This window comes from Phaethon lepturus, unplaced genomic scaffold (assembly GCF_000687285.1).
Source record: "Phaethon lepturus isolate BGI_N335 unplaced genomic scaffold, ASM68728v1 scaffold858, whole genome shotgun sequence".
Lineage (NCBI taxonomy): Eukaryota > Metazoa > Chordata > Aves > Phaethontiformes > Phaethontidae > Phaethon > Phaethon lepturus.
The window spans coordinates 1-21514 of NW_010555272.1; the positions used below are offsets into that span (position 1 = coordinate 1).

At 39.4% G+C, this 21514-nt stretch overlaps 1 protein-coding gene across 1 annotated transcript in view; it reads right to left on the bottom strand.

Moving 5' to 3' along the window:
- Positions 1 to 3219: 3219 nt before the first annotated feature.
- The window catches only part of LOC104624659 (pericentrin-like), a gene marked incomplete at both ends in the record, with an annotated part of 67744 nt that continues 49449 nt past the window's right edge, over positions 3220 to 21514 (bottom strand). Inside the window, 10 exons of the mRNA XM_010292091.1 lie at positions 3220 to 3374; positions 3812 to 3911; positions 4835 to 5353; positions 10722 to 11843; positions 12103 to 12270; positions 12896 to 13048; positions 14403 to 14573; positions 17919 to 18146; positions 20891 to 20911; positions 21434 to 21514. The exon at positions 21434 to 21514 is cut by the window's right edge and continues 48 nt beyond it. Of these exons, the coding sequence (XP_010290393.1) occupies positions 3220 to 3374; positions 3812 to 3911; positions 4835 to 5353; positions 10722 to 11843; positions 12103 to 12270; positions 12896 to 13048; positions 14403 to 14573; positions 17919 to 18146; positions 20891 to 20911; positions 21434 to 21514 (2718 nt within the window). The remainder of the gene's footprint in view (positions 3375 to 3811; positions 3912 to 4834; positions 5354 to 10721; positions 11844 to 12102; positions 12271 to 12895; positions 13049 to 14402; positions 14574 to 17918; positions 18147 to 20890; positions 20912 to 21433) is intronic.

A 21514-nucleotide genomic window follows, 5' to 3' on the forward strand; every position in this document is an offset into this window, starting at 1 on the left:
TTGAAGGTCCTTTCCAACCTACTGATTCTGTCATTCTGTGATTCTGTGATATTAAATAGTACTGGTTCCAGTACAGACCCTCAAGGAACACCACTTGTTTCTCGTTGCCACTTGGACATTGAGCCTTTGACTGTAACTCTTTGGATGTGGCCATCCAGCCAATTCCTTTTCCATCTAAGAGTCCATGCATCAAATCCATCTCTCTCCAGTTTAGAGACAAGGATCTTGTGAGGGACCATCTCAAAGGCCTTATAGAAGCCTGGGCAGATGACATCACTTGCTTTTCCCTTGTCCACTGATACAGTCACTCCATCGTAGAAGGTCACCAGATTAGTCAGGCACGATTTGCCCTCAGTGAAGCCATGCTGGCTGTATCTAATCACCTTCCTGTGTTCTATATGCTTTAATATAAGTTCCATTTGGATCTATTTCATGATCTTACTGGGCTGAAAGGTCAGTAGTTCCCTCTTTATTACTCTTTTGAAAATGGATGTGATGTTTCCCTTTTCTCCAGTCACTGGGGACTTCATCTGACTGCCATGACTTTTCAAAAACGATGGAGAGTAGCTTAGCAACTACATCTGCCAATTCCCTCAGGATCCTGGCATTCATCTCTTTGGGTGCCATGGACTTGCATATGTCCAGGTTCCTCAGTTGGTCTTGAACGTGATCTTCTCTTACGATGGAACGGACTTCATTCCCCCAGTTTCTGCCCTGAGTTTCAGGGACTTAAGATGCGAGAAGAGTGATGGCGAGGGAAAACTTCGCAAAAAAGTTAGAGTACTTCAGCCTTATTGGCTGTCACTAGTTCTCCCGTCTTATTTACCATGTGTGTGTGTGTATGTGCATACACATTTTCTTTAATCTTCCTTTCCTGTCCAAGGTGCTTGTAGAAGTCCTTCTTGTTATTCTTCCTCACATTCTTTGTCAAATTCCTCTCCAGCTGTGCCTTAGCTTTCCTGATCCCATCCCTACACATCCAGGCAGTGTCTCTATATACTTCCCAGGTTACATATCCCTGGCTCCACTGCCCGTGCATTTCCTTTCTCCCCCTGAGTTTGACCAGGGGGTTCTCACTTAGCTATGCTTGTTTCCTGTCTTCCTTGCCTGATTTCTTACACACGGGAATCGAAAGCTCTGGTGTTCTAAGAAAGATGTCCTTAAATAGCTGCCAGCTCTTTTATCCCTGAGGACAGTTTCCCTAGGAGTTCCATCCACAAATTCCTTAAATAACGGAAAACTTGCTCTCTCAAAATTCAGTGTCCTGACTCTACTCTGTTTTTCAAATACAGCTCTGTACTATCAATCCTTTTTCTTTTTTTTTTGTTACGCAGAGAGAAACCCTGCTGCCTCTCCTTCCTTGCCTGTCTTTTGAACAGTTTACAGCCATTGATTACATTGTTCCAATCGTGCAATTTGTCTCACCAAGTTTCAGTAATAGCAATTAGATCGTAGCTTTCTAGCTGCACGGTGACTTCGAACTCCTCCTGTTTGTTACCCATGCTATGTGCATTGGTATAGAGGCACTTCACTTGGGCTGTCAACTTTTTGGAGGAGAAAGCCCCAGTTTGAGGCATTTCATAGGTGTTTCCTGTTGGTTCCTAATACAGCAGCCCCTGGCTTTTCTCTGTTGCTCAAAATCCATCCCCTTCTCCCACTAAGTCTAATTTAAAGCTGTCCTCATAGATTTGCCCAGCTTACTGGTGAAGACACTCTTGTCCTACTTGGTCAGGTGAATCCCATCAGCTCCCAATAGAAACAGCTTCTCAAAAGTACATCCCTGATCACAGAAACCAACACCTTGAGTACAACACCAGCTACACAGCCAGGCATTCACCTGTTCGTGTCCTCCATCCTGGACCTCTTCCTGTGACTGGCAGAACAGAGGAGAATACCATCTGTGCTCCCAAGCCTTTTAACATTGATCCGAGGGACATACAGTCTCTTTTGATGGTTCGAAGTTGCCTTGTTGCAGTACTGTTAGACCCTACATGGAACAGCAGGAGTGCATAATCTGTAGAGTTGGCAGCCTTTCAGCGATGTCACAACTACAAGCTCCTGGTAGGCAGCAAACTTCTCTAGAGAAATTGTCTGGATGGCAAATGGGTGCTTCAGTGCCTTTCTGTAAGGAATCTCCAACTACTAATACTTTATGTGCTTTTCTGGTGGCATTGGTTATAATGCAAGTGGGTGGTTGCTTCAACTTTGCATGGTTGGCTTTCCCTGGATCATGTCAGCCACTCAATGTGCTCTTCATTCTCCAACCCCAGAGAATCACGTCTGTTATGAAGGGACACTTCAGAGGATGGGGGAAGATTCCTCCTTCTGCCTCAAGCAGAGATTAAGGTCCAGTCTCCTTCATCTTGTGAGTTACTTGTGTCAGTCAACTTGAGTTTGAATTCAAATTCCCCTGCCTTACATAGCCTTCCTTCATTGCACAGATCTTCCTTCATTTTGCTGAGCAAGCTGAAAGAATCTGCTAAACATTTTAGGAGGCAGCATTCACTTTCTAGGAGGTATATTTCTTCCAGTTTCTCATTACTCATGTTTCTTGAAGTATTCAAACTCCCTGTAGCCTACTGCACTTAGCCATGTACATCTCACCAGTCTCATAGATGAGATGATTCGGAGCACTGAATTTCTCCCTTTCACCATCTGGAATTCCTGAGAGTTTATTCAGCTGCAGCACCAAACCAAAGGGTCCCAGGCATATACTTTCTTAAGTTTGTCTTACTGACTAGAATAAGCAATCACTGCTCAGTCCTCTGTACATTCTTCATGCTCCTTGAACTGACTCTGAAAGATCCCTCCACACCTTTCAGTGGTGTTTCCACTGTGCTCCACCATATCAGAATGATAAGAATAGGCAGGGGAGCATGATGTCAGCTAGCTAGGATTTATGAAACAGTTTTCTGTAAAGCCTTCAAGACAAACCCATAGATCAGATTAATCAGTCCTTGTACCGCCACATTCTGGAACATCACCAGTGCGGTCCTAGCAAAACTTTTTCAATTCTAGGATGTACAAGCAAGACAAATGTCAGTAAATTTGTCACATGAGAGATACAAAAATGACCCAAGAACCATAATCAACTTGAAGTTCAAACCGTTACAGAACAAGTTACAGTGTAAAGGTGGCAGCTAACTATTTTATATTAGCATTTCATTTTTGCTGTTTCAGTTTTAATTTTCTGGTATGCTTGTATTAATCATATATTACCTTTAGCTGTGGTGAAAGTATTTCCTTTTCTCTCACTGATTCCATAATATCTGGAAACATTCCACGGTATCGCAGATAAGCCATGAAACTAGCATCTAGGTTGTCTGATGTTTGTAGTTCCTGCTTTAGTTTAGCTGCCAAATTTGAGCTGGTATCTGAAAAAAGAGACAGCCCCCCACCCCCAAAAGTGTTACAAAGATGACAAGAACTTGAAACCAGCATAACCACTTGCAAAATAACCATGATTTCTTCTGCTAGTATGCAGAGTCAGCTGAAGTTAGTTGGTTGAGATCTCAACTAACTTAAAGTAAAAAGGTTGTAAGTTGCCTTTAACACCAGAGACAGTGTTGTAGTCAAGTCAGAACTCACTAGAACTCCATGCCTCCTTTTCAGTGTATAAAGATAAAAAGGTAAAAGTAGACTTCCACTAGCACAAATATACAAGTCTTTCTAAACAAAGAACCACCTGAGAAAGGCATAGCTTCCAAATAAAAGATCTACAGTAAAAGAAAATGGGAGAAAGAGGAAACATTATAATATTTTTATACTGAAATTAAGAAAAAGTGAAGGGAATCTACAAAGTTAAACTTACTGCTGCCATATCCATCGCTCATCGCACCTATGGCCGATACTCTCGATCTTGCATCATCTTGTACATCAGAAGGGGTTAGATTATCAGCTTCTCTCATCTGCTAGGAAATGATTTTTCACATTAATTTAGTTTTCTGAATCCGGCTGTAGAATGTTCTGCATTTATAACAACTTTGTTACTAGTGCAGTTTTTAACAAATGCCTACTCGATAATAGTGTTAGAGATGGCAAATACCATTATGAATGCAACATTGGTGCTCTTTGGAACCCATTCCATCTAATTTTCTTCTCCCTTTCAATAGTCTTAAGAAACAGACATGCATTTATAATTAGTTTCCCTTCAAGAGCAAGGCACAAAAATACACAAACGAAGATTAATTTCCTGAAGTACAGACTTTATCTTCCTGTGAAATGATACAGACACAAATATATACAATATTTCCATTAAAAAGAAAAATCTCCAGTTTTGAGTGTTAGAAGAGACTGTTTCAATGACAGATATTCATAAGTGGAGAACTGCTAGAGTAAATTGAGTGCTGTGGTAGCAAAAAGGTTTTACAAGTTTTAGCTCAATTACTTGCACATGAAATATTATCACAAATTTATCAGTTACTTCCATTCAGCATCACTGCAAAAGTACCAGGATTTGAAGAGTCCTCTCAACAAATCTTCTGAGTGCACAAGAGCAATACCCATATTTTTACTGACACCACATCAGCAGTTTATAGACATGCAGGACGCAAAGCCTGCTGCAAGCAGCTTATTGCTCAATTTTTAGGTTTTGGAAGACTGTTTTCAGTTATTAAAAGCAGTGGTAAACAGTGTTTTAATACAGGCCAGAATTTGCTCCACTATCTGACAGTGACAGAGGAACTAACAACCGTACATCCAGAACATTACTGGACCTCTCTCAGTGTGTTAAGTTTCTATTACTTGGAGCCAAAGGCCCAACAATGATCCAAGGGGAACAGAGCTGAGCAGTCGTCTTTAATTAGAATGAAGTCAGACATGAAATATCACTTACCAAAATCTTCTCCATATCTTCATCATCAACAGAGTAGGTGCTTTCAGAGAAAGCGGGAGATTTTCTATCTACTCCCACTGCTGCTTCCTCACTGCCATTTTCATACAGGTTAGAATATCCCAGCAATACAGAATTATCTTCTTGCATGGATGACCTGGTGTGTATCATTTCAAAATCTGTGCTTTCAACTTCTGAAAAGGGCGTCAGATGAAGCACTGGTTGAAGTTCCATGCTTATATCTTGCTTTCTTACAATCTCAGGTGAGCCCCATGAAGCCACACCTGCAATGAAACTCTGGAAGTCTTTTGAAGTGTTGTCTATGTTCGAATTGTGTTTTGGAGAATCAGGACTTTGATGAATTTCCAACATTTGCTGGCAATGCTTTTTCAAGCCTTGCTCCTCTTCAGAGTTGTTGATCACATCCAATTCCTGAGTCAAGATATTTTCTTGTGATTGCTTAATCTGAGGTTTTGGATTTATATTATGTGTCGTCGAGTCAAACATAACTTCATCTTTTTCCTACAATAAAATAACACATATTTAAATTCCATTAAACAATTAATATGATTTTACAAACTGAAAAACATTAATTTAAAAAGATCTTCTCAAGTTTAATAGTCATACCTATTATTATTCCCAGGTTTTCTGTAAAAATGATGCAACACTTTAGTATATTTTATATGACAGCTAACCAGGCTTTTTAACAAGCATATCATCAATAGGAGAACAAAAGAATAAAATCTGTACAACAAGCACATGCATTTCTGCAGAGCTGACTTTTGTATCAAACAGGAAAGAAAGGATATTCCTTGTAGCTGTGTAGATAATCTTCTCTTGAACTATCTTAATTCCTGACCCAGGGCGCCAGGAAAAAATGGTTAAGAAGTCTACAGATGGTTCCTATGCCTGCCCTTTCAATGCAGGAGAAACTGTTGACCACCTACTTCTAGTCACTGGTTGGATTCACGTGTCCCATCATGTGAGACATGATTTATCCTAAATTTTGGTAAGGCCATATTTGTACCTTTTAGTGTTTCCACAGGGGTACTCTACCTATTATTTTTTTACATTTTTTTATTTTTCTAAGCATCAAACAACAGACTTGGGCCTCTGCTAATCAGCAACACTGCAGACCATTTTTCAAACTCTGACTGTTTTTACAGATACACTAGGTCAGACCAAAGTCTTTCTACCCAACCACCATCTCTGACAGAGGCCAGCAAGGGAACACAGCTAGTGTAGACACAACAGGTGTCCATCTTCCTCAGTTCTAATGATCCTTTCAAATAACTATGTATTTTCCAGCCTCAGGGCTTGGGTACCTGAACGGCCACAGAAACTTTCCAAAATCCTTCCCACAGTGTGAGGGCATGGTCACTGACCAAGGCTAGACTGCCACCTTCAAACCGCAGAGACGTCTGAATAATGTCAATATTGTGACATGGAGTATGCAGAAAGCAGCAGCTTTCTTGCCTTCACAAGGCCTCTTGAAGTTATTGTGCTCTTTTCTCACGTAGGTGTGTCAGACAGCATGGGAAGGCTGCTGTTGCAGAGCCACTGCTCCAACAAGTCCCACGGCTTGTTCCAGGAGTCAAGAAGTCAAACCTTCTTCCTGTCTTTCAGCCTTTAAACCTGTTACTCACTCCACCTGGAGGCTGACATCCAAATGGAACGTCTTTGAACCACATCATGAAAATACCTTTACCATCATCCTTATAACCTCAGGGATCCAGTGTGGTAGGATTTGCCATCACCAAGTGATTAAGGAACCCTAAGGCTAATGCCCAACTCACTGGAATTCCAAGGCTTACTGATGATGTTAATACAGACACTCCTAAGGGAAAAGTAGGCACAAGTGTGCTCATGGCAAAGGCTGTGCCTCTTCTGTGGCAGGAGGGAGACTCCAGAACATATATTGAGCATGCCAAGCTGCAGCTTCTCTTCTAATGCCTCCACAACCTATGCAGAATGTCTGGCTGCCTTGCTCCCTCTACTTGTTCATCTTCAGTGCCCCAGGCACTGAATCCTCTCAAAGCCCCCTCCCAGGCTGGCCCACCCACTGGTTTAGGAGGAGTCTGTTTTCCCCCCTTGCTGCCTTTGCCCCTGCCCTCCCCTTTCTCTCCTCTCTTCAAATCAGGAATTTTTGGATCCCTGGTTCTGTAGTTCCCTCTCTATTTTACCACCATCATCTCAAGGAAGGTTTAACAGGACTTGAACAATCTTTCTGCAAAGGAACCCTGCCAGACAGAACTTTGCCCTGTCCTTGCAAAATGGGACCTCCCCAAGCATGCCTGCCCAGCTCTCTGCAATCCAAGGACATTCCAGGCCACATATGCAGTCAACATCTTTCTGTTTGACAGTTCTTCGTTGATTTTTCCTTCAAACACTTCATCTAAGTAATTTTAAGATAAAATTACTCTCTTGGCCTCTTAGATTCTATGGCTAAGACTTCAAATGATACACTGTTTGAAAAGATATTTTAGTTTATTTTAACCCTGCCATGATGCAAATTTCATTTCATTTCATCCTCCATACCTCCTACATTGTAAAACACAGTGAATAATTGTTCTCTTTCTCATTTTAGACCATCACCTTAATCCTTTTGTGTTAATCATCCATCTTAGCTGATGAGTCCTAGCCTGTTTTAAGTCTAGTGCTAGCTGCAAGTACTCTACCCTTTTAGCTGCTCCTCCAGCTTTCATTTTAATACATTTTCTAATTTTCATGTTGTTCCCATTTTTAAACCCAAGAATAACTGTAGGGAGTTTCTTTGCTCCTCTAAGAATGCTGCATTTCTTTGTGTTATGTTGACCATTAAACAAGGGCTCTTCAACGTTAACAGTTTGAACCAACTCTCATTCACTATTCAGGGTGAAGTAAAGAGCTGCTTAATCTCATGTGGGTTTTCTGTCAAGCAGCAGTCATTTCTTTTCCTCTGAAGATGTTCTATATAATACCATTTAGCTAATCCATACTAGAGCAAACAGAAGTACCCAAATATTATTGTTCCCCTTCTGCAGCTTTCAGGCTCACAGTCACTATCTTGTTCAGATAGCTGACACTCTGAACAAAATACTGTACTTTGTCTTATACTGGGATGAGCTGGATCCATAGGAAAAGGTCTATTGTAATGAATGCTTGAACACATAGTAGCTTAATTACTGTGACTCAAGATATTCTCCAACTTTGATAATCATTCCTCCTCAGCCTACTTTAAAACTTTTAGAATTTAAACATGGAAATACATATACTGACATATATACATGAACGTAAACATTTCACAATGTAAGTTTCTACTTGAAAAATTATTTTTAAATCATTTCACTGTCCCCCTAATTCCAGCATACCTTTATATCCTTCAAAATTTTACCAGTTCTCTCTTCACTGAATCCTAGCTCCTTTTTTGCCAAACCTAATTCAGAATTAAGTTCTTCTTTATGAGATGCCATCTTTACAATTAAATTATTTTCATAGTTATTAAAATTTTTTTATATATTCTCAAATTGTAACTATGATTTTAAAGTTGTGCATGCATGTCACACTGTGTATGTATTTTACATGACAAACGGCATAAATAATGCAGTTGGCTGGAACTCACACAGCATATTCTGGTAACGTAAGCTTGTAATAAATAATCAATACTAGGCTGAGATCAAGCAGCTGTACTTTTATTCTGGGTAAGAGAAAGACAGTGTTGCTGCATGTGATTTCCACCAGGAAGCTGATAACTGACCTTCAGTAACTAGAGTTACTGCTAGTACTAAATGGCTATTACAACTCGAAATAGACCTATAGAGACAGAAAAAAAACACAGCCAGTAAATTTGGTATGTAGTGTATTTGGTTATGGCAGTTATGTTACTTACGTTCTTTAAACAGGGATCTAACAATCACTACCTGTATAAGCAACATATTCCAGTAGACCACTAGGCCGGACGTCAGGCTAAGCTCTGATGCTGCCTCGTATATGTACATTCAATGGTCTGAAGTACGTCATTCTGCATAGGTCATTCAATGCTATTCCCACCTGATCCCTTTTTCTGAGGGATTCCTGAGACAGATCCTGAATGTATAGTATCACCTAGGCAAATGGCACTGATCCAGACTAGAACTTCCAAGCAAATAAGAATACAAACACCAGTAACAATCACGTGTTTTGCATAGCTACACTCGTAATTTTGGCTTTAAAAATAAACATAAGTCATTTTACATAGTAATTATCCTATTAATTTTTTAAATAAGGAGACATGGCATTCAAGTATAACTTATTTAAGATACACCCTAAATATATCAGTGTAGCTCAAAGATAACAGACAAAAGCCTAATGAAAACCCACTGTTATTACTGAGTAGGTTTTGAAACAAAGAACTGGATCCTGTTGTGATTGCTGGGCTATGAAGCAAAATGGCAAAGTAATATGAAACATTCTGTAACATCACAGTAACTCTGTTAGTAGGTTTTTACCATTAGTGATACCAATATTAAAGCTCAGTTATTTCGCTTAACTTGGAAATCCAATAATTCTACCTACAAATTATAATTTCTGCCTGGTGCTGAAAAGCCATCTTCCCTTCCCACTATAAGGGCAAGTAGCACAGTGTAAGTCAATCCCCTTGGATTTTTATACCCATACCATATCATATATATACACCAATCAGGACCCCCAAAATCCACATAAGCCCGACACCTAAATTTTTTCCTTTCCTATGTACTCAGAAACTCTTTTCATATAAGCCCTCTTACTAACACTTATCACCTCTGTAAGCCAGCCTCGAAAGACAGTAAGTTGGTATAGGATAGACAAATACAGCGCTCTGAAAAAGAGGTCATCTGGGTCCTACCGCTTTCCATAATTGAGTAATTTAATAAAAGTTCACATTAGGTTATCTAGAGCAAATGGTTCTAGAAAAGATTCGGAGTAAATATGAGGAAGAGTCACAGTAAATAAAGATTTCTAAAAAAGTATGAGACATGACAAAGTGTTTTCAAGTAGTTCTCCAAGACAGCCATAAAGCATGGCAAATAGCCTTTAGGAGCTCAAGGTGGGTTGACCTTGGCTGGCTGCCAGATGCCCACCCAGCTGCACTCTCACTCTCCCTCCTCAACAGATCAGGGGAAAAAATAAGATGGGAAGAGCTCACGGGTGGAGATAAAAACTTGGACATCACCTACTAACAACTCTCATGGGCAAAACCAGACTTGGCTTGGGGAAAATGTATTTAATTTATTGGCGTTAAAATAGAGTTGGATGCCAAGAAACAAACACTGAAACCGCTTTCCCCTCACCCGCCTATTCTATCCAGACTCAATTGTCCTCCTTCATTCCAAACTCCTCTACCTCCTCCCCAGTAGTGTGAGAAACAACCCATGGAAGAGATCATCCACAGGTTTTTTCCCCTCACTCCTCACCGCCTGTGCAGCATTTTGCCCTTTCCTAAATGTTTCCGCAGCAGTGCCACACACACATGGCTGATGGGCTCAGCTGTGTCCTGCAGTGGAATCACCTGTGCCGAGCATGGAGCAGCCCCAGCTTTTTTTCAGGGAGGCCCCCCTGCAGCTCCCTGACTGCCAACACCTTGCCACCTTGCCAATACATACCTTAGGATCCATGCCCACCCAGCTCAGAAAAATTGACCTAATTAGGTTTCCACGTATGCTTGCCCTGTTCTGAGTCCTTGCAGGCATCTACCTCTATCCACTGCTGGAGAAACCACGCAAAAGATAGACAGACCCTTCAACTGACTCACCACAGCCGTGTTTATTCCACCGTATTCATCTTCACCCTTTTTTACAGCACTGAAAAGCATAAACTATAGAGCTTTATATGACATATAAAATTGGATTATTTTAAAAAACAAATAATACTATTAAAAAAAAAAATCACATACCAGTTTATTCGTAGGGGAAGCCAGTACTGCAAATGACTGATCAACATTTGATTCCAGTTCTTCCAGTTCCTCCACCCCTTTTTTAAAGGCTTCACCTTTTCTTTCTCTGTGGCAGAATGGCTTGAGAAGTTCAGTCTCTTCACGATCACGTTGCTCCTTTGGCTTGTACGACTCCAACTGTGAAATAAGTTCACCTCTTTCCAATCGTAAGGCTTCAAGCTCTATCACACATGCCTTGATTTGATCTTCCAGTTTTGCAGTGCTACCTTTCAGTCCACTGATTTCTCTCTGATAAGCTACCTCTTTCTGATTCAGTGCTTGCACCTGGGATTCAAGTCTAGAAACTTCTAGTTGAAGACTACAAACATCTTGAGCCTGACTTCCGTATCTCTTTTCCAACTCAGTTTGAAGCTCTGCTGCCTTTTTTGTTAAGTACTGCATCTCAGTCATGTCAGCTTCTCTTTGATCTGTCATTGTCTTCACTTGCATATCTTTCTCTAGAATATTTGCCTTCCTTTCTCTTACAGTATCTTCAAGTTCTTGAATGGGAGAAGAAGTCATCCTTGCTTCAACCTCCTTCTGAGAAAAATGTGTTCGGAAAAGGCTGTACTCTTCCTGAAGTGCATCGTACTGTATTCTCAGAGAGGTTAGCTCTGCAACATGCTGCTCTGATGACTCTTGTAATTTCCGACATTTTTTCTCCAAAATTTCCACTTCCGTTTTGAACTGCGATTCCTTCTCTTCCAGTTGCTGCTGCAGAGTTTCTCTAGCAGCTGAGACAAGCTCTAGTTCCTCCTGAAGTTCCCTCGCTTTGGAGAGTAGCAATGCGTTTCCTCTGTTTGGATCAATATCACCCTGACATTCTACCAGTCCCTTCGTCAACTCATTCTGAAGGTTTTCAACTGGCTTTCCCAGTGCAAGTTGATAGAGATCATCTTGGTTATCGCTAACTTCATGACATACTGGTCCAAACTGTGCCAGCTCTTTTTGAAGCTTCTCAATTACTCCATGAAGTTGCTCTACCTCTTCATCTTTGTCTTTACGTAGCCTTTCCTGGTCACCACGAAGGTGCTCAACAAGTGATCTGAGTTCTTCAATTTCAGATTTTTGGTCTTCCACAATCTGAGCAAAAGGATAAGGTCTGAATATTACTGTAAGTAGGCATAATTACTATTACACCTAGAGTTTAAATTACATTTTTGTTCTGAATCATGCAGGCATTAAATCACACATTTAAACAGCTGGAAGAACCGCACACTTCAGCTGGTAGCTACTCAGAATACTCTCTACTTTCCTAAGGTAATTATCAAATAGATTTCCAGATTCTCTATGCCTTGCTTCCCCCAAAATCAAGCAATGAACATATAATAAGTACTCTTACTTTATTCTCCAGAGTATTATCTAGCTCGTGCTGGAGCCTCTTCACCTGCTCATTCAAGTGATCAATTTCTTGATTCTTTTCTTTAAGTAGTGCTTGTGGGAATGACAAAGCTGAGGAATCACTAATACCCAGGTCCCGATTTTGCTTCACATGAAGTTTTGTTAGATCCTCCTGATCAGAAAAAAACAGGAATCTCATTAGAAATCACTTACTTTCTCTCCCAACCTAATGGCAGAACAGAACTAAGGGTTTTATTTAAACATTCTCCTCCTTACTATAATGTTAAAGAACTCAAGAACACAACAGCAGCTACTTTCTTTGGGTTTGTACCACTGGATTAGATTTCCACAACATTTCTCAGCTTTCAAGGTAAGAGATGAACACTCTAGTTGCCAGACTGACAATCAGCCAGTTTTCTAACTTGTAACATTTGCTATAGCTGTAGAGGTCAGGAATGTACACAAAACTGTGTAGTGTTTACAAAATGACAACACCGTAGTTCATAATCTTTCAGGGCCAGAAAAAAGCTAAGGTGTTTTTGTTTGTGTGGTTTTTTTGTTGGTTTTTTTTTTTTTAATATCAGATGGCTGTAGAAGATCATGCCATAAGCATAAATCTAGAGTATCAAGGGTTTTGTTCTACAATATCCAGCATTAGCTTTGTAACAGTAATGGAATATTGCCTTGACGAGGGAAACAAACTGTTTATAACATCCTGAGATGAAGACCACAGCACTCAAAAAAGGAAGTTTGTGAAGTTTTAGCTGGTGCACACTAAAGCTAAGGAAACCTACCTTCAAGTGTGCATTCTCTAACTGAAGCTGGCTGATGCTGGAAGTGCTAAGGTTTGTTTGCATCTCTAACTGCAAGTTCAGCTGCAATACCTCCTCATTTTTACTGATCAAATTATCTTTATATTTTTCTAGTTGTTCTAATAAGCTCGCAATCTAAAAAAGAAGAAAAGGCATAGTTGTTTCAATTAAGGCCTCTTGTTTAAGCAGAAAAGTTGAAACTTCATTCATCGCCTTATTTACTGAGAACAAGTAAGTTCAGCAAATTCTATGATTTAAACTCTCATTAATCAATTTGCATTAATAAAATACTTCAGACATAAAAAGAGAGCGAGAAGCTAGTGTTCCAGTGCCTCAGCTGCAAAACCAAAGTACTGTAAAGGTGGTTTTCCATCTTATTTTTTAACATATCTTTTATGAGCAATTGGATTTTTTTATCTATGTTCTGATTCTGAACAATCAAGGCTTGACTAATGTAATTTGACATTACAATAGGAGATATGTTAGCATTTGATGTCTAATGTAATCACAAGCAGTTAACACAAGCAACATTCTCCTCCTCCTAGAAGACAGAAATTAGCACTGCAGTGCTAATCCCAGTAACACAGCAATCAAAAAAGTTCTGAGCATTCACTCCTTCAACCTGTAAAAGTCAATAACTACACATTTCTCTGCTTGTAGCTGTTCGAAAGCTTGAGAGCAAAGAGCTACTTGCAAACACCATGACCTTGCCATCCACAGTTTTTATCATCTCTTGCTTTAATGGGTAGCAAGGTAGAGCGGCTTTGAGAATGAAAAAGGTTTAGCAGCTCCTGAAGTCAGACTTCATAAGACATGGAACTTCCATGTGTAATAAATTAGTTTTTATTATCTTACTGCTCTTGAAACAATGGTGTACAATCAAATGAAGGATCACCCATGTTTGTAGACGACACTAATTATGTAATATCACATAAACATACAGCGGGGATGTGTGTGTGTATCTGTGTGTGTAAATCCAATAAAAGTTCTAAATAATGTGACCAATTACACTGTGTCTCAGCTTAGCTTGGCGCAAGAACTCATTGCTAACATTCTCTAGCTCACAAAATAAAGGTGGTCAGATGACAACATTATGGGTAATTGTCCCTTCTGTTCTTAAAGGAATTACTGCTCACTCTCACAGTCAAACAAAAATGTATCTACCTTCCACTCCATTTCAACTTTGGAAGGAAAGGAAAATCAGTTTACAACAGATATTGATCAGTCTCAAAGTTGATGTGAATCATCACAAGGCAGTTTCCAGTGGGAGCGGAGATGGGCAGGGGGATGACAAAACAGAGCAACGCAAGAAAAAGGAAGGTTAGTTAACACCAAAGCATAGAGAATACTGGGTGAGAAGGCACATTTACTACAACATCACTCATTGGGTTTTTGAATGGCTTAAATTCGCAGCTATTTAAGCAACCCAGCTTAAATGTTTCTGCAATTATGTGACTGAGACGTCTACAGGACCTGTCAAAACTCTTACCTCTCTCTCTTTCATCTGAAGTGCTTCCTGCTCTGCCTGTAGCTGTTCCTTCAGTACGGGGGCAGAACTGCTGTCTGCCGGTACTCTGTGCCTCGCTTCATCCAATTTAGACTGTAGAGCAGAGATCTGAATCAGGTTATTGTACTGTTGCTGTTGCAGTGCCTCTTTATCCTGCAAAACATTTTTTTAATGTTAGAATTGTTGTCAGTACACACACCCACCTAACCAGAACAACCCTGCCAAAATACTACATCATTCCTGAAAAGCCCCAGTACAAGAAGTACCTAACCCCAATGTCCTATAAAGAAATAGGAATGCAAAAAGTTTTTAGCTCACTTTATTTTTTTTATCCCTTTATTTTTTCTAACCCAAGTTTAATGACTTCTGAAAATTTAGCATTCGGTGATATATTATAATTCCTCCATTACATAGTGGTTTATATGTTTAATAACCTAAACATTATGAAACCATGTATTTGCCAAGCTAAATTTAAGCAGTGAAAACTTAATTTAATTTAAGAAATTGAGAGGTTTGGGTAGATCAAAAACCTACTAAAAATACATCATGTTACGTCAGAATGTGAAGCACCAGCACCAAGTTTGTCAGATCTACAGTCCGTCATGCTATCATAGTTTTATTTATTTATTTTTAAAACTTCTCCTTCAGTCCTCCTTCTTTCACAGTCCTTCTCAGGAGATGGGTCAGTCCAAGAAGGAAAGCTTAACTTGGGAAGTCATCCCAACAGCAAGCATACACATCTGTGTCTAATGCAATAAAGGAAAACTGGGCAAGAAACCTGAGGCAGTAACTGCCTCTGCTGTTTAACACTTAATTCTGCCCATAGCTCAATACACATACCTCTAACAGGAGGGTTGTTTTAGACTCATTGTATGATTTCTGTGATTTTTTGTTTGTGCTGAAGGGAAAAATGAAAATTCTTCTTACCATCACAAAAAACCTATGACGTTAACCATCCCCTCAGGCATCCTGCTGCCATACATGAAAGGACACACATAACAACAAAACCCAAGCAACAACAGAGCTTATCTTTTTTGTTTTATATCAACTAAAAGCAAGATGTTATCCACACCATTTTAAAGCTCATCTTGATCACTGATCAAAAAACTCAACTTACAGTAACAATGTGCAAATCCAGATTCCTGCAGAACTGGGCTGCCTTACCTCAGATGTTCCTACGTTTACTGGACAGCAGAGCTGCAAGTGTGCCATAGCTTATGGTGTCAGCACAGCCCTGCACACAAGAGTTAGGTTTCTCCCAGCATTCTCCAGTTGCTATGTTCTGAGGTTGCTACAGTGACCCAGCAAAAGCAAATGGCAACCCAGGCAAAAATCAGAGCTTTATGTAATGCACCTTCACTGTAAAACCTTCTTCTGGATGCCCACATAGATGTAGTCTAACATGGTATCTTCTTTCACTGATACCAAAATCCATAGGATAGCAGACTTCCTAAATTATCTCCATTTTAAAGACCTCAAGCCAAAGCACGAGCAGTCGTCCCAGCACAACCCTAACCAGAAGTGTCAATGTCACGTATCAGCAACCTAAACAACTCAAAGGAACTGCACCGGGAAAAAAAAAAGACCTGCTCCATGCACATGAGATGGATCTACTAGCTCAGAGTTTAGTCCATATTCTTCACAAAAAGATACCGTTCCATATTCAAAATTACTCTTTCCAGACTTATTTCTTATTAGCACTAGTCTCCATTATCTGCAATACCTACATTTTTCATATGTTGGAATTTGGGGGACAATAAAAATCCATAATTACCATTCACATCAAGTGCATTTTTACCAAAAAATTTCATGACATGCAATCATTCTTAGAGCCCTCTTGGCACTTATTTACTGCATGAACTTGCTTCAAGACAAGCTATTACAATGCCTACAGTTGGCAAACTGAATAGCATAACCTTGTTTAAAGCTGATAAATGAGTTTCTTGGAAAAAAGAAAATAAAACTAAAAAAGGCTGAATCTGGTTTATTTAGGGTTTTTAAGAAAGACCAATTTCCTGGGACATTCAGACAGCCAAAATAATATTTTAAATTCATATGGAAAAAGAAAGCCTGTTTAACAGAAAGCTAACATTTCAGAGAAAAGAGCAGCTTGCGAACAGCCATATCACAGTCTCCATCCACTCCAAGGCAAGCCAGAGAGAAAGCTAATCGGTACAGTTTTTCTATGTTTGGATAAAATTACAGAACAGGTTAAGCTGGGAAGGGTCTCTAGAGCTCTCTGGTCCAACCTCTGACTCAAAGCAGAATCACCTTGGCTCTGCTCAGGTCCTCAGCCAGCTGAATTCCGCACATCTCCAAGTCACAGAGACACCACTGCCACTCTGAGCCCTTTTTCAACATTTGGCTACCTCCAGTTGACCATTCCCACCTACCATTTAATCAGGATTTCCCTTTTTGCAGTTTATGCTCATATCTTCTCATCCTTCCACTGTGCACCTCCAAGTTTCACTCAATTTTCTCTATAACCTCATATTATGTGGTTGTAGGCAAGAATAAGATCTCCAGAAAGCTAAACAAACCCTGCTCTCTCAGCCTCCCCTAAAAAAAAACATTTGCTCCAGCCCCTGACCATCTTGATGGTCCTTTGCTAGACTTGCTCCACCATGCCAGTGTCTGTCTTACACTTGAGTCTAAAACCAAGCAGTTCTCCAGACACAATCTCACAAGTGCCACATAGATAGTACCAAGTGCCAAGTAGCACCTAACAAACTCTGACTGGCTAGTCTGTATCATGTTAGCTGAAGCTAAAACGTAAAAAATATTTTGTTCAGTATTTTTTAAATGAAAAATAATGGAAGCAAATACTTAAGAGAATTAGCAATTAAACTAACAAATTTAGATCATGCCAGTCTCAAATCTTCAAACTTGACAGACAGACCAACACTACTTAACCAAGGAATATTGCTGGGATGAAACTGAAACATGTAGTTTAAGAAGGTAGAAAAGGTTACTAGATGTTTGGTAAAAGACAAATACTTTTTCTAAATGGAATGCAATTCTTAACTCTAAGCTGCGTTTAAACCTGCACTAGTAACAAAACACTAAAAAATGTGGAGTATGGCAAACAGATCTGGCTTCAAAGACTGAAAAACAAGCAAACAGATCCGGCTCCATAGCAAGAGCTACCTATTAAGGTAATATGATTTTAAACATAGCTACTTATTGAACACCCACGACGTTTAATATTCAGAAACACTATCTTCTCAGGAACTTCCAGAGAAGCAAAAGAGCAGTTCTGATCTATGCAAATACAACAACTGTCAAAAAGCAGTCTCTACAGTAAGTAGGCTTATAATTCATAAAACCGGAGTTTGTTTAAAACTGTGGCTGTGATACCTGCCATTAATACCACAGTTTAGCTCACCACTAGGTGCCAGGGCTAGTCTCAAACACCACTGTTAACAGTCATTGATAGCCCCCATGAAGACACTGTCTGCATAATGCCACTCCTGTTTAAATTAAGTACTTAAAAATTACTTGTTTTAATTCAGTTTCCACTTTCTTCATTTTTTGCAGTTGTTGTTCCAAGTAGTGTACAGTCTTTGAGACTTCAGTACCGCTGTGCTCCAGTTCTCGTATCTGTGCCACCAGTTTCTCTATCTCTTTATCACGAGCTGTAATTTCTTGATGGTTTTGCTCCTTTTCTAGTAACAGCTTATTATAATCATCCATCTTCTCTTTTATCTCTGCTTGCAAAGATTCTACCTATACAGAAATCACATTATAAAGATATTCAGGCAATATAACAAACTTCTAACTGGGAGCAAGACTAATTTCATGGCAAAGCAGGTAGAGTTTTGCTATGGACTAGTGCTAAAATCCCAGAAGAAAGTAAAACCATATGTGGACAGAAAGGATGAAAAAGTAACTTTCTGAAATCTTGTTTTCCAAATGCAGCAGCTCTTTAATACACATTTGATTACTCTCTCTCAATATCTGCAGCATTCTAACAAAGTGCTGGATGAAGGCATACTCTCAAGGCCCAGTGGTCATCAAAAGGGGCCTTGCGGTGTGTGGGGGTTTTTTTGGTTTGGTTTATTTTTTTGTTTAAGATGAAAAAAACCCCAAGATTATATGAATTATTACTAATAGCATTAGATGTATTTCTAATTCAGAATTCTAATTTCCAATTCAGAACCCTCTTCCCGTACTTCAAGGAATTCTAGTTTAAAAGGAAGACCAAGAACTGAAAGATAAATACGCAATGTAACATACTCAATGCCTGCAAATCAGAGAGATTCACAGTAGTCAACATAGAACAGGTACTCTTTTTCCAAAAATTACTTAAATATGAAGAGGACAACAATTTTGCATTTGAGCTCACTGAGATCCAATCATGCACAGAGCTGCAGGAAAACAGTCACTCAGTCATCCCAGTAACTAACATGAAGGCAAGGCTAGGAGCTTTGATGGGTACCAGAGGCGGGAGAGAACCAAATGTGACAGACAGACTACATCAGAAGTGATCTAAAGTCATTAAGCACATTGAAAGCAAGCTTAGATAGGAAAGCAATGGACAATCTTCTAAAGGAGAAATAATTTGGTCAATACCAGTAAGCACGGGAGATAAGACTTTACAAAATAAATGCTTTGTTCATCAACACGTGTCTGAATTTATGCTAATTCCACTTCAATATTATAAAATACAATTTCTTTGTATTAACATAGAACTTTCTTCAAAGCACTGTACAGGTATTACTAAAGCAGAAAAACACCCTCTAGCAAAATACAGAAGAATAGATTTCATTTAGTCAAATTAGTGAGCATGGAGAGCATCACAGACTAGTTAAGAATACAAAAAGTGATTAACATTACATTTTCAACTGCTTACAGGCACATATACATTCCCCTAATTATGTATAAATGTTACTCCCTTCTCATCTCATCAGCAATTAATCAACTGTTAAGCATAACACAGGCCTTACAATAAAGCTTTTTGGTATAGAAAAATCTTTTAGAAGCTAATACTTTCTAATGCTATAAAATTTTGGTATCAGAATCCCAGAAACTATGACACTTTACACATGAAAAAGTGCTTTTTAACACCACATTGCTAGAAAGCTAGTGCTGCAATACTGTAACTAAGAAAACACTTTCACAACTTTCACCCTCATGGCATACTGTCAGATGGTACCTCACAGTACCAGTCAGCATTCTTGTCACTAAATAATCCCCCTCCCATATACCTTCAGCCTGAAGAACAGTAGCAAGAACAACTATGAACTTGTTTTAACTCCTGCATGCAGAAATTAGAAGTTCACTTGAACTGATTTGTTTCAGAGTGAGTTAAGCAATTACCAATATTACAGCTGCATTAAACAACTGTACAAGAACTGTCTAAATCATGACTTTTTATTTGGCAGATTGCATGCATACCTCACCCCACCCACTAACATCACTTGCTGAGTTACCTTCCTTGCGTGCCTTTCTCCAATTAAGTTTTAAACCTTCCTGAGAGAGGTTGCAAAGTTACAGCAGCTAGTCTGAATTTTTTCAGATCTTCCTCTTTACTAAGCCACAGGTACACTGGTAAATAGTAACTAACTGTCATCCATCTAACATCATGGATAGGAAGCAAGCTGTGGTGTTTGATGTATTTTGAATAACCTGACATATATCCTTTATGATTCTGTTATGTCCAAGATTTAGGAAAAGACTGCCAGAGGAATACCTTCTGGGTACAAACAGATCTTCAAGAAGTCATGCAGCCTTCAAAACAAAAACCTTTGCCATTCTTTTTCTGATCTTTGCCACAGTGTAATTAACACATAGACTATGTGTGGGATGTACTCAGAAAACCTTAATGCCAGATAATGGCATTCATGCAAACAAGAACCCAAGACTGATGCAGAATGATATGTAATCACTCCACTTAAGAAGCCTAATGGAGTCCTACCAGAGGTTAGAGAAGGAAAGTGACAATCAAGTGCCCTCCAGCAAGGAAAATTAACTCTATCAAAGATTCGGTTGGTCTTACAAGATTTGCTTCTGTAACACTGAGGTACACAATTTCATAAACTGTACATAAATGAATAGATGGAAATGAAATTAAGTAGTACACACATTGAAGTTTAAGAGCAGGGCCACAAACAAAAGCTGAATGCTACGGCAGCGTACCATCGTAATTCCATTATCTTTGTTTCATACTCCAAACCTCAGCTTCTCCTTTCATGCCTGTAAAAACTCTTTTACAGTAAGTAACTGCCTGTAATGCATCTGAGCAGTAAGCCAGGAGAATGAAGCACTTATGTACAGGAAATTAAATTGAAAGTGCTTCCTCACTCCCTACAAGAATTCTGCCATCCTAAAACACATACCCTCATCTCCAAGTCAAGCTGAAGCAGCCTTGACATATTAAGAACAGAAAAAAAAGCCAAAGCAGATCCAGTTAATAGATGGGATTAAAAGGAAAAGGAAAGTTAAAGAGATGTTCATGCTGTTTTCCATACCTGTAGAATCAATTCATAGTTCTGTATAATGTTGATTTATGTGAAAAAACAAAACAAAAACAAAAAAAGCAAAAGTTAATATTTGAAACCAAGCATCAAATAAATGGACATGTGAAAGAAGGATTGATTTATATACTTAAATAGGACAAAGGCGGCAGGCAAAGAACATCTCTTATTACAACTGTTATGGCTGGAAAAAACTAAACACGTTTAGAACCCAGAAGTCATCCCTCAGGTGTGCTCTGTAGAGCAGAGTGTCTGTATTGTTGTCCTCCTCAGTTAAGTTAAACCAGACTTACAGTCTGTGAAACTTTACTGTCATGCACATACAACATTTTTTTCCATCTCCATAAGACATAATGCAAGGACACTCTCTCTGCCTAAATGTAGCCCAGTCAGCTTGGGGGAAAATCTCTGGGTGACAAAAGGCCGGGGGCGGGGGGGGAAGTCTCTCAAGAGCCCATCCCCCAAGACAATACAGGTTTATGGTATTTAATTGTAGCTGAACAAACTCCTTTGGCCACTAAGTGTGATTTTACTCACCGTATACTCTGTGGGCTCTCCTGAAGTCTGCCATTTTGCTGAAAGTTTTAACTGGTCTTCTAATTTCTGAATTTCCTGCTG